General features: G+C 49.4%; 1 protein-coding gene across 1 annotated transcript in view; it reads left to right on the top strand.

Moving 5' to 3' along the window:
- Positions 1-13,786, top strand: part of CDYL (chromodomain Y like) — a 153,302-nt gene that overhangs the window by 72,731 nt on the left and 66,785 nt on the right. The window contains exon 2 of the mRNA XM_060163759.1: positions 9,979-10,645. Coding sequence (XP_060019742.1) covers positions 9,979-10,645 — 667 coding nt within the window. The remainder of the gene's footprint in view (positions 1-9,978; positions 10,646-13,786) is intronic.

Below are 13,786 nucleotides of genomic sequence, written 5' to 3'. Positions count from 1 at the left end.
TTCTCTCCTATCCTGCATTCAGTCCATCAGGAAATCTTATCAGCACCCCGTTAAAATAGACCCCAAATCCAGCCACTTCTCAGCATGTCTTCCACCTCCACCACCCTAGAGTCCAAGTCACACCTCCTCTTGCTGAGGTCGTCACAGTCGCCTGCCCGTTCTTAATTCCACAAAGTCGCTGGAGTTGTGATTCTGAAATGCAAAGCAGACACCATTCTTGTGCCCAGAGCCGTTGCCCGGCTTCCGTCTTACTGAGAGCAAACCCCGAATAAAGCTTGGCTACAGGCACTCAGTTTAACTCTCCCCCTGCCCCCGGCCTCCTTGACCTCGTCTTTTCCGTTTTCCCCTGTCACCTCCACTCGAGCCCCCACCTGCCTCCTGTTCCTCTCGCACTCCAGGCTCACCCCTGCCCTCTGGGTTTGGATCAGCCGTGCGCTCTGGCTGGACGTCCTTCTGGGTGTCCTTGCTCAGCTCCTCCTGACCAAGCTCTCTGCCGTTACCCTGTCCTCTTCCTGGGGTTTTTCTCTTCTTAGCAATCACATATATTTAATGTATTTCACATTTATTAATTTGTCTGACTCCTTTCACTTGAGTATAACTTCCAAAATAGAGGAAAGCAATACTGTTTTTGTTTCTTCCTATAACCTCAGAAAAAGCAGAGACCTGACATGTCACAGGGACTTGGCACGTATTGGTGGAGTTGGTGAGTGCGCTTAGCAGAACTGGGTTTTAGCAAACATCTGCTTCAGGTGGATTCTCAGGGTGCATCTTAGAGACCCTGAGGGTCTCGATCAGAGCTTCCTACCTGGCAGATCTCCGAGCTGGTTCGTCAGACTTAGAGTCTGCACATACTGACCCCACTTAGCACTTCCATGGCCGTCTCCATGTCGCCGGGGCTCTGTGTAAAAATCGCATTTGGCAGTGCCTCTCCGCCCTAAGCGTTCTCCCCGAGATGGCATCTGGAGGAAATAGAGAGGGGCGCTTTCCCACAAAGACTACTCTGCACCGCTGCTCGGGCTCCCACTGTCCCTAAGGTTCCTGTTTCCATGGAAGAAATGGGTTCCCGTTCCGCCTCTGCGCTGCCCCCTAGCGTCCCTCCGTGGAGTTGGGACAGATGACGGTGGAGGATCACCTTCGTGGCCTCAATCCCGCATCTCCACGCAGGAGCTGAGATTTGATTTTCTGGTCAAAAGCAATTGTATCCTGGCTCCTAAATGATTTGTTTGCCATTGGTCTGAGTCTGTGTGTGCAAGTGCATTTGCATGGGCTGTAGAACAGCCACATTTCACCCCAGAGTGGGTGTTATTCCCCTGGTGGATGTACTCATTCCTGTTCGCAGAGCACTTGGGGGGTTTTCCACACAAAGGTACTCTCTGCGTGAGTCAGCTTGTCATTCATGAGAAAGATTCTCATCAAACGGCATCGGTGAAGTCTGTCACAAACGTCACTTTACCGCGTCTTTCGTGTGCGCCTGGTATGGTACGTTCTTGTTTAACTTAATTTTGGCGTGTCTTGGTATTTAGGTTTGGCTTTCTTTGTGGAACACTGAGGTTTAAAAGTGAATACGTTGGCCAAGTTTTTATAATTGTAGATATATGGAACCTTGCCTGTAGGACCGTAGCTTCTAACTTTGCTATTTTGTTATGAAAATAGAGCTAAAAAGAAAATTCTCAAAGTCAGAAATCCTAGTTTATCTGTTCTCACTTCCTGAACAATTCCATCTTTGTCTCCATCCATTTAATAAAGCCAGACAGTAAAGCATTCTGACTCAGAACAGGAATTTATTATTTCTTCAAGCTCTCTATTTGGCATTTTTGGTTTGTGTTGTCAATGAAAAGTAACAAATGCTTTTTTTCTATTTTGAGGTATCTAAAGAAAAATATAGTTGTTATGAAATATGTTTTTATAGTTTTTCAGTTGTAGCAGCTGTGCGGGAAAAGTTCTGATTCACCCTTGTTTATACAATACACATACATAGATTCGACTGTTTGCGATTTGTCTGTCAAGTATGCAAGAAGCAAGTGGTTTCATTGGTACCAGATACCATCCTACTCTTATTCAGAACGAAATGCCAGAAATGTGACTTACTGGTGAAATTTCTAAGCGCCTTTTACCCTTTAAACAGCTTGAATCCATTTTTACTTGTTTAAGTCATGTAAGAGGAAGTGGATGGAGAGGGTGAGTGTTAGGACTTTTAGCAAACAGGATCCATTTAATGTGTATGCATGTAGAATTTCTGGTCACATATTGAGAAGGGAGGCAGTAACAATATATACCGTCTCCCTACCTTCCTGCTTATATACCGAGAGGCATATCACTGCTCGAGTAGCTGGCGGTCTCATGGAAGGAGGAAACGGGAATAACGATGGTACCGTTCTGTGCATTTTTCATGGGGCAGATGGAAATCCACGTTTGCTGATAACCTAAATCATAACATTTCTCTTTTGTTTTGGGTTAGAAAGTTCACTTAGCGTTTAACACTTTGGAAAACACGGCCGTTGAAACTTGTTATCCTTTCATTTTACCAGCCTGCTTCAAGAATAACTTGATGAACATATAATAGGGCAGAATTCAGTCACTACTGAAGGAGTTCAGAACTGATACTCCGTGCCTGTGGTTACGCGTGTGAGGGGGAGCGAGGCTCCGAGCAGTGGAGCGGGTGCCTTCTCCAGGCTCCTGGATTTCTCCGCACCTTCTCTCCATTTGCACCTGCCACCGTCTTTGAGCATCCACTCGGTTATTTCCTTGAGTGTATTCCTCAGCTGAATTCTCGAATACAGAGTAAGAGTGTTTTAAACCTTTCGATGTTCTTTGTTGAATCGCCCTCCATAACATAACACAGCTCCCACCTTCAGTAGTCAGGCTGTTTCCTCACCCTCGTGAGCCTTCCAGATGGAAAGTGGTGTCTCCCTTTGGTGAGTTAAACCTTATTCATGGGGTGGTGGAGGCTTGTACTTTCTATCATGAATTGCTTACTCACAGTTCTTGCCCTGCTCTGTTGTACCTTTAAAAGAGGTTTTAATGCGGTAAGACGAGTAGCCTCTTGGTCCATACTTTCCACAGCTTGTCAGTCTTACTTTGTGCTGGTCCTGTTTTTACATTTATCACACGTTCTCCGTGTTTCCATTCCAGCCCACCTCGCTGGGCTTTGGCACTCGGCTCCCCAGCACTGTGGCCAGGGGAACCGCTGGGTCGTGTGCTGCAGGGGGCTTGGCCCTCAGGGAGGACGCAGGTCTCTGACGACCCAGCTCCGGTTTAGATGTCATGTCATCTGCCAGGAGCATCTCTTCATCCCCTGGTTCATTACAGTTTCAGAGCTGCTTAGGAGTTTTTCTGTTGAGTTTGCTGAGTGAGGTGTGACTTACATACAGAAAGTGCGTAGATGTTAAGTGTGCGGTAGTTTTGACAGATGTGTTCACTGCTGTAACTACCATCTTGACAGAGATGGAGCATTTTCACCGCTTCAGTCTCCTTGTGCCCCCCAACCCCATCCACAGACTCCCCGCTCTGATTTCTCACCACAGGCTGGTTTTGCCTCTGGTGGGCCCTCCAACAAGTGGAGTCACGTAGTGTACGGTCTGTCTCGTTTCAGTGACTCAGCGCCGTGATGATGAACATTCACTCATGTTGCAGGAGTCAGTCCTGGTGCTGTCTCATTGTGGGCAGCAGTTCAGGGTGTGAATATACTTCATCTTGTTCATCTGCTTTCCTGTTGATGGACACCTGGGCCGACTCAGTCTCTGACCATTAGGATAAAGGTGCCGTGAACATTCTCGTACAGGTCTTTCTGTGGACGTTTGTTCCCGGTTCTCTTGGGTAGATACCTAGGAGTAGAATTGCTGAGGTAGGTGTATGTTTAAGGAACTGTCACACAATTTTCCATACTCGCCAGTGTTGACCCGAAGCAAATAGACGGCCAGGTTTTCTCCAGCAGAGATGGGTTTATTCGGGATCAGCAGAGAATTGCAATTCAGGGTCTCATACGAAGCAACCATGTGCAAGTCCCCCCACGGCAAGGGAAGGAGACACTTTTATAGAGGGGACGGGGAGGGGGCGGGCTTAGTAAACAGAGCCTGACTTTTCATTGGCTGAGTCCTGGCAGGAAAGAACGGTAGTCTTTCTTCTTCCCGTTGGGCTTGGCTGTTGTCACAGGGGTGAGAGCTCCCCCTACTGGTCTTCTATTGGGGTTTCTGTTCAGTAATGTTTTACACCAGCGTCTATGAGAGTTCCACTAGTCCTGCATCCTCGTCAGCATTTACTCTTGTTGTCTGAATTTTAGCCATTATAGTAAGTCTTAAAGTTAGGTCATATAAGCCCTCCAACTTCGTGCTTCTCTTTCAGTGTTGTTTTGGCTATTCTAGATTCTTAACTTTGACATACAAAACCTTAGAGTTAATTTGTCAATTTATAAAAAAGAGCTTTGGGATTTTTGATTGGGATTCTGTTGCATCTGTGTATCAATTTAGGAAAAATTGACAACTAAATAAAACTGAGCGCCGATATAAACATGCTGTTTCTTTCGGTTTATAGGTATTCTTTAATTTCTTTCAGCCATGTTTTGTCATTTTCAGCATAGATGTTTTAAACATTTTGCTTAAATTTATCGCTAATATTTTGCTTTTTGATTATACTGTAAATGGAGATTTAAAATTTTTCATTTTAATTATTTAATACTACTATTAATCCTGTGACTTTACTGAACTTGCTTATTTTTCCTAGTAGTTATTGTAGCTTCCTTTATTTCTGAGTTTTTAAAATCAAGAATAAATATTGACTTTTCCTCAACATTTTTTAATTATGGAAAATTTTAAACGTCTAAGTCGAAAGGATTTTACAGTGAGCATTCACAGGCCCCCGCAGATTCTTCCGTTTGTCATCCTGCCATCCATCCATCCATCCATCCATCCATCCATCCATCTCGCTTGTTGACACAGTTTATAGTAAGTGGCCACATCAGGACACTTCCCCCTAGTAAAGTTCATTTAGCATGCAGTTCATGTACTTGAATTCCATGTTTGTTTATACATCATTTGTTAATGATGTAACATTTTCTAACGATGCACTGCACAGGTCTTAAGTACTATACAGGTTGCCAGCCTTAACAAAAGCATGTACCTTTGCAACCCAAAGGCTTATTGAGCTAGAAAGTTCACTGATGCCCCTCCCAGATAATTCCCTACCAACCTTTGCTTTTGGGTATTTTTTCAATAATAGTTCGGGGTGGGTTTTTTTTTTTTTTTTTTTTTTGCTTGTTCAAGAATTTTCATTTAAACAGAGTCATACAATGAGTAGTCTTTTGAGTAGGGCTTTTTCATTCACTGTGATGTTTTGAGACTCACCCATGTGTTTGTATGTATCACCAGTTGACTTCTTGTTGAGATTACTATATGTACGTACTACAGTTTGTCCAGTTGCTCAGAAACTTGGACTGTTTCTAGTTTGGGTCCATTATGAACAGAATTGCTATAAATAGTTTTGTGCAAGTCTTTTTGTAGATGTATGTTTTCATTCCTTTTGGGTAAGTAATGAGGTTGGAATTGCTGCATCATAGTGTAGTTATTTGTTTAGTTTTATGAAATGCTGTCAGACCTTTTACCAAAATGGCTGTACCATTTGAAAATCCTACCAACACTGTATGAATATGCCAGTGGTACATCCCTGGTGTGTTTTCATTTTAGCCATTCTAATGGGTATGTAGTAGTATCTCATTGTGTATTTAGTTGGCATTTCCTCCTGAGCAATGATGTTCATCACTTTTTAATGTGTGTACTGGCCGTTGGTCTATCTTCTTTTGGGAATGCGTGCTTAAATCCTTTGCCCGTTTTTAAATTACATTTTGGTCCTTTCATTATTGAATTCTAGGAATTCTTTATCAGTCTTAGGGACCAGTCCTTGAAGATATTTTTTATGGATATTATCTCCCAATCTGTGGCGTGTTTATACGTTTTCTCGACATTGTTTTTTGATGAAGTCTCATTTATTAATTTTCTTTCTTTCATGGTTATTGCTTTTTGTGACCTAAAGAACCTTTGCCTGCCCCTAAGTCACAAAGATGATGTCCTGTGTTTTGCTGTGGAAGCTTCATATAAAAACTTTTATAATTGGGCCTAAAATACATCTTGAATTAATTTCTGTGTGTAAAGTTGGGATAAGGTTGTGGTTCACTTTTTTTACGTATGGATAGCCAGTATTCCAGCAGTATTTATTGAAAAGGCAAGTGGATTGCTTTGGAAGCCTTTGTCACCAAAAATCAGTCACTCACTCAATCATGTGGCCAGTTTAAGTGAGGGTCTACTTCTGGGCTCGCTGTCTCCTCTATTCCACTGATGCCCTTGTACGTCCTGTGTAAGTACCACACTGTTGGGAATCTCTTGGTTCTTGGGAGAGGGTCTTGAAGTATGGCTCTGTGAGTCTTCCAGTCAGTTCTTCTTCAGGATTGCTCTGGGTTGCTCTTCAGGTTTGCTGCCTTTCCACGTAAACGATCAGATCTCAGCAGTTTCCACATAAAATCGTGCTGGGATTAGTATTGGGATTGTCTTGTATCTATAGATACATCTGGGAAATTTTCATTTTTAACAGTATTTACTCTGAATTCATGAATATCGTTTTTTCCTTCAAGTTTTATCATATATAATTGACACACAGCACCATGTAAGTTTAGGGTGTACAGTATAATGACTTGACTTAACACATGTTGCCAAATGCTCACCATAATGAGTTTAGTTCACATCCACCATCTCATACGACTAAAAGAGAAAGAGAGAGAGAAGTGGTTTTTCCTTGTGATGAGAACGTTTAGGGTCTGCTTTCTTAGCAACTTCAAATATACCATAGAGCAGCGTTAACTACAGTTGCCATGCTGTACATCGCCGGAACTTATTCATTTTATAACTGGAAGTCTGTGCCCTTTGATCACCTTCATCCAGTTGCTCCTTCCCTCTCCCCCCGCTCCCCCGCCCTTGAACATCTTTCAGGGCTGTCCAAGGATGTTTGTTTAGAAGACAGCCATAGTTTCTCCTGCCAGAGGTCGGGGCAGGCGTGCTCGCGGCCCATCATAAAAGACTGGCTTCCTGTCCTGTAACATCACCCATTGTGTGCATGGGTCTCACCTGGCCGTCCGTGTCATCCTGTGGGGACTGGAGCAAGGAGATGCTGGTCCTCTGGCTGCTGCAGCTGCTGAGGAACAGAGTCCTCTGTCTGTGATCAGGGGTCTTGCCTTTGCCACATCTATGAAACAGTGCAGACTCGCGTGATCGCTTGCAGATGGGGTGAAATCACAGACACGTCACGGCTCTTGAGTTTCGCTTAGGATGATGGGAAACTGACAAGGATGTGGTTTTCTCAGAGGAGAGGATGAAAGCCTCACGGGTCGCTTGGTGAGATATGAGGAAAATCCGTGGAGATCAATGGCTCGCTGTGTTGACCAGCTCATGGGCCTGGCAGTAAATGGTTCCCCGCTTTGTGGCCTGACGATGAGGAGAAATGGAGATGGTTACAGACTGACTGCTCACCACGCGGTCCTGTGTGGACTCAGCTGCCAGACACGGCCCCCCTGATGGCCGACTCTTCTCTGGACAGGAGGATGTGCTCCCCAGTTTGGTGGCACGTGGCCCGGTGTTTCTCAGGGTGAAAGGAGGAAGGTCACAGCCCCCTTGGGCAGAGGGCAGGCAGGTTGTTAGGATCTTGAGTGGTTCCCCTGGGTACAGCAGGATAGGTGGCTCTAGCGCTGTAAGTCTAGGGTGTCCAGTACAATGGTGTGAGGTTGGTGTTAGGGGCCTGAACCTCGCACGCTGTGTGTCCCATGCCCGGTGTGGCTCTCGTAGACCCGCCACTTCGTGTCTGTGTCCCCGTGTCAGCCACACGTGTTGTCAGCTTGCAGCCACGTCCCCGCGAGAGTTAGAGCAGCACGTGCGCCCCGAGTGCCCACTGCTCCTTCCCCGTCTACTGTGGGGTTGTGAGCTGGGACCTGCAGGCCAGCCGGAAGAATGGTTTCCACAGGTTTTAAATAGTTGAAGAAAATCAGAAGTTCCCTATTTTAGGACACGTGAAAATGACAAAACCCTCACTTCAGTGCGCGTAAGTATTGTTTCCGTGGCGCCTGTGGCTGCTCTCGTGCCCAGCGGTGCAGTGGCGTGGTCGGGCCCCACGTGGCCCCTTCCAAGCCCCGGTCTCCTGTGCGTGCCTCGTCCCTGCCCCTCTCAGTGTCCGAGCGGAGTGTGGCCGCCAAGTGCACACGCGGTGCAGCCCGTGGGGGGCGGCCTGCAGGGAGCGCCGGCCGTTCACGGGGGTCAGGGGAGGAGACCTGTCCTCCCTGACCAGAGCCCTGTGCAGCTTGAAGGAAACGGGCGAAAGGAAGATGGGCCGCCCTGGTCCAGCCTCCCTCATGCTGCTGGGGTGGAAGTTGATTTAGAAAGAAACCAACTATTAAACAACATTGTTAGCTGTCAAGAGAGAATCTCTTTACCGCTTGTATCTAAAACTTTTAAGTTATTTCCGCCATGAAATTGAGCGGCGTGGAATTGTCCAGAAACATGTGTTTTAAATGGAAATACTCACACCCTTAAACGCAGCTCTTCACAAGCAGAGGAATGGGAGGAAATCACTTTGAAAGCTCCCCGCGCTGTAGCCTGGGCCACAAGGGCCCACCGTGCAGGCCTGATGCCGCTGTGACGCGGGGTCTGCCTGGCGTGAGACCCGCCTTCTGCTGAAACCTGCCTTTCCTTCCCCTAATCCTTGTCGCCCAGAGGCAGTCACGTGCGTTTAACTTTAGGCTCTTCCGTAGTTCAGGGCTGTCGTTCTCTACACCCCAGGTAGGTATACTGGCGAGTTTGGGGGGTATTTCGACAGTAGGGCAGACGCTGGGGTGTAGGGTGTCCCCACTCCCCTCCAGTGTCTGCAGCTGTACTCGGCTTCTGCTACTTTGGCATGTTAGGGAGCTAGGTACACCGTTGTGTCAGCTGGCCTAACCTGTAGCTTTGCCAGAAGTTTGCTGAAGACCCTGATAACGGCCTAGAAGACCCTGTCTCCTTAGTTAAAGAGCTGCCTGCCGCGGGGCCCAGGCCTCTGCGTACGAGGGACGAGGCACCTGCTGCCACTGGGGAAGCAGGCTGGTGGTTTCTCTGTTGACTGGAGAGGTAGCCACAGATTGTATTTCCCCAATAACTTGGGGGACATTATGTGAAACAGGTTCGTTCCCACGAGTCATAGACGCTCTCCCACCTCCACTTAGGATGTCAGTTAAGGCAGTGGAATTTGTCACGGTAATAACAGTAACGTTTCATGCCAAGGTTGTGTAAATTCATAAATTTGATATGGGATGTGTTGATCATCAAATTCAAAGACTGACAGCATCTTCCTTTAAAGATGTTGGTTCACACTAGTTAAAACCAAGTTTTAAAGGTTAAATAACCTGACCATTCTACACCATTTTATTACCAATAAAGCGTTACGTCCTCTGCTGACCTTTTTCATTTTAGCCGAGTGCTTCTAAGTGGCGCTGTCGGTACCGACCCCGTTTCCTCGGTGCGTGGGCTGCTGCCACCCTCAGGGCTCGGCCTGGACCACAGCCGCGCTGTTTCTTGGGCGCCTGCTGTTGGTGAAAGGGTGACCAGGCAGAAGGCTGGAGATGCTCAGCACTGTGGTCCAGTTGTGACCGTGAAAACCAGCTCAGGTGGTCGGCGTTCAGTATAAAAAATAGAAGGAGAGCCCCTCTTGAATCACAAAAAAATAAGCTACCTAACACGTCCATATATTCTGAGCATGAAATTTTAGCATTTTGTTTGACTTAATTTCAAGGAAATCGCTAAAACCCCAAATGCTCTGTTACTGTTCTGTTTTCAGACCGTTTGGCTCAGGAAGAGACGATCGCGTGCATCACCTGTTGTGGTTTTTATTATTTTCGATGATCCATTATTACTACACTTGCACCTTATTTTTCAGATAGTGCGTTTATACTTTTCTCTTTTCCCCTATAAACAGGTTGAAAGAATCGTTGACAAAAGGAAGAACAAAAAAGGGAAGACGGAATATTTGGTCCGGTGGAAGGGCTACGACAGCGAGGACGACACCTGGGAACCGGAGCAGCACCTGGTAAACTGCGAGGAGTACATCCACGACTTCAACAGGCGCCACACCGAGAAGCAGCGGGAGGGCCCCTTCACCAGGGCCAACCGGGCCTCCCCGAACAACGCTAGGAAGCAGATTTCCAGGTCCACCAACAGCAGCTTTTCCAAGGCCTCTCCTAAATCGCTAGTGGTCGGCAAAGAGCACGAGCCCAAGGCCAGCCCGCTGTTTGCCGCCAGCCAGAAGTTCAGGAAGAACCCGGCCCCGTCGCTCTCGAACCGGAAGAACATGGACCTGGCCAAGTCAGGGATAAAGATCCTCGTGCCCAAGAGTCCCATCAAGAGCAGGACCGCGGTGGACGGCTTTCAGAGCGAGAGCCCCGAGAAGCTGGACCCCGTCGAGCAGGGGCAGGAGGACACGGTGGCGCCGGAGGTGGCGGCCGAAAAGCCGGTCGGAGCCCTGCTGGGCCCCGGAGCCGAGCGGGCGCGGATGGGGAGCCGGCCCCGGATACACCCGCTGGTGCCGCAGGTGTCCGGCCCCGTGACCGCGGCCATGGCCACGGGGCTGGCCGTGAACGGGAAAGGTGAGTGATGGTCTTGGAGGGGCGTGGGGTCCCTGCCCCGGAGGGCAGTCTGGTGTGGGCCCGGGGGCTCCTGCGGGCTCCGCTTCTGACAGATGTCTGTCTGCGGGAACCCTGGAGAGGTTTCACCAGCCCCCGCTTTCTTTCCTTGAAGCCTTTGACAGTGACGTCTGAAGTCAGCACTGGCTGTCTCTGTTTCATTGGCCGTCCGCAGACTGGACCCCCACGTTGACTTGATTTAGACAATGTCCCACTCTGAGTAGGTGATGGCTGGGTTTTTTGTTCGGTCGGTTGGTTGGTGGGTTTTTTGCAGTAAGTTTCTACTTTATGCATCTCTTAGGCACTGGGTCTCATGTTAGGAATCCATCTGAATTCTCTTAGTGTGACCGGTATTGAGAAGTCATGGTTCTTGTTGTGCTAACCCATCTGAGTAACCGGAAGTGCCTTTCAAGGAGGATATTGATGACCTAAGAGCCTTCGGGACCTCGACTGGTCTAAGACAGTCCGCTGTTCGGGTCCCTTTTTCAGAGCAGGAGGCCGTTCAGCGTGGGTGCTCTTTTCTGTTCTGCTTTTGCCCTGTTCCTGACCCGGACGCTGCAGCTTGGGTGGTCATCCTGTGGCCTCCCCGACCCCAGGACAGCACACCTGGGGATCAGCACGGACAGCTACCTTCCCTGCCCTTTTCGTGTGCCTGGCGAGCCGCCACTTCTTCTAGAATATTCTGTTACATCTTCTCTAGCATATGCCTCACCTCCCGGTACCTGCCTGCTGTCTTACCGGCCCCCCTGCTCCACCGCCTCTTGGCGGCTCCCGTCCATTCGCTGTGATTCTTGGACTGGGGCGCGATCCCTGGTCGCCAGCTGCTGCACCTAGTGGGCAGGCAGCCCCCAGTCTCTCCGCGGCCCTCCCCTGCCTGTCCAGCTCCCTCTCCACGTCGGGGCGCCTGCTCTTCTCTGCCCTGCTCCTTCCCCACCTCGTGGACACTGCTCTTCCTCTGGTCCAAGAGCCACCCGCTCCCATGTCCCTTTGTCACTCGTGCCCCCTCGCCCTCCGTGTTGCAGGAGTGGGATGGACTCTGTACCTGTGCGCATCTCCCTCAGCCCACGCTTAGTAGAATAATACGAAACGAGGAGAAGTGCTGTTGGTTTGTCTGGGGCGCCCTTTTCCTCCAGAGACATGTTCCCCTGAGACACCGCTCTGCCGTCTTGCTGTGGTGCGTCCCGCAGGCTTGGGGGAATGTGACTGAAGTCAGGGTCCCCTTCGCACAGTAAAGGGGCCTCTCGCCAGTGTTTCCCAGACACGCGCTTCGCCCCGACGCCGCTGCCCTGCCCTGCCTTTGGCCTTCTCCTGGAGCGCGTCCGCAGAGCTGACCTCTCGTGTGGCTGACTTGCCCACAGACACAGCCCTCTGCCCTCGGCGCGAGGAAGGAGCGTAGAGGCTCGGAGGCAGACGAGGCCCGACAGCCCGCTGATAGGAGGCTCCACCCTGCAGACGGGGGTCAGGTCCGGAGAGGCTGGATGCTCGGGCCGGGCGGGAATCAGCACGTCTCTTAGTTCCCACCCTGTGTTCTCCTCGCCACTGCCGGCCACCTTCACCAGGGAAAGAAACGTCTCCTGCTTCACCACTCACTCGGGCCAGGTGCCGCCTGGGCTCTGGTGCTGCAGACGAGGCCTGGGCCCGAGCTGCCGTACTACAGCCCGCGGGCCCAGCCCTGTGTGGCCCAGGAGCTAAGAATGGTTGTCGCATTTTCTGATGTTTGAAAAAATCAAGAGGAATAATATTTCACGATCCGTGACAATAGAAGAAATTCAGATTTCTGTTCCGCAGAGGGTTATTGGAACCCAGGCACGTTCGTTCGTTCACCTACAGTCTGGCTGCGTTCCAGCTGCAGGGACAGAGTTGAATCACTGTGACGAGACTGTGTAGCCCGCAGGCTGAAGGTGGGCCGCTTGGCTTTAACAGAAGAAGTTGGCTCACCTGCTCTGGGAAGCCTTGGTCCTGGGAGTGGGGCACAGGGGCCTCAGGTCCTGGGGCTCCCCTTTGATTGTCCACAGAGCTTGTGTGTACGTACGTTTTCTGGCCGGAGGGGACCCATAATTTTCAAAACTATTGACTCTTAGGTTCCCACATTCTGCTCTCAGCACAGTCCTGCAGGGTTGGCTGCCCGCAGCAGAAGCCCTCAATTTCGTATATAAGGAGGGTTGTGGCTTCTATTCAAATAAAAAGTGGGTGACTTCCTTTTTTTATCACTCGTAGCCATTTCAGAATTCTTTCAGTGTCTATAAGGGTGTCTGTGGTTAAAACCACAGGGGGCGTGTAAGCGTAAAATCTTAAATTATTTTATCTTGTTCTGCGGAGGTAGTTGATTGGGGTGAGAGTAACATACGTTTCCAAGGCCCCCTGTGACCGCCCTTCTCTTCTGCCCACCCCGGTCCCATACAGGTTGAGAATCTCCTCGCCACTTAGATGGCGGCAAGTCTGGCAGCCCCTCGGGAATGTCTTTAAGGCCGTGGTGAACCAGGCTTGCAGTGGTGTCCCAGACGCTTGTCAGGGTCACTGGGTGCCTTTGCTTCCTGTCACCCTCCTGCATGGAAGATGCTTTCGTTCTTGCTGCCACTGGACTGTGGGCTGCGGGAGGGATGTCGTCTTGCAGGGCTGAGCCTCCCCGCAGCCAGAGCAGGGCCTGCGTGTGGTGGGAGTGATATGGGTAGGACAGTGCTTGCTGGAGAAGAGGCTGTGTGACACATCCTTTTCGCCCTGTCGCTGGGTCACACTAAACGAGAGGGGGGTGCTGTTGAAAAGACAAGGTCTGTGGTCCAGAGCATGGAACCTTCCGGAAGACCACATCCTCGCCTTCAGCGTGTCTCTTTCCTGACGAGCAGGACCGAGGCCCTCTTGGGTGGTTGGTCCACGTTCGTACATTCTTAACACAGATGTTTGTTTCTACCTTCCACGGTAATTTTAGAGCCGCACCAGAACCCTGATTTGTTTTTCTAAAACTAATTGGAGCAGATACTTGCGGAGTCATCGGGAAATGAACCGTCTCCTATTCAAACCATTAATCGAGTAGGGGGTATATTTTTGCCACCAAGCACAGCAGATACTTTAAATGCCTGTTACCCAAAAGAGTAAATGTTTCTGGAG

Source organism: Lagenorhynchus albirostris, chromosome 10 (genome assembly GCF_949774975.1).
Source record: "Lagenorhynchus albirostris chromosome 10, mLagAlb1.1, whole genome shotgun sequence".
NCBI classification, from domain to species: Eukaryota; Metazoa; Chordata; class Mammalia; order Artiodactyla; family Delphinidae; genus Lagenorhynchus; species Lagenorhynchus albirostris.
Note: the sequence above shows the minus strand (reverse complement) of the source record. Positions and strands in the feature narration are given on the sequence as shown.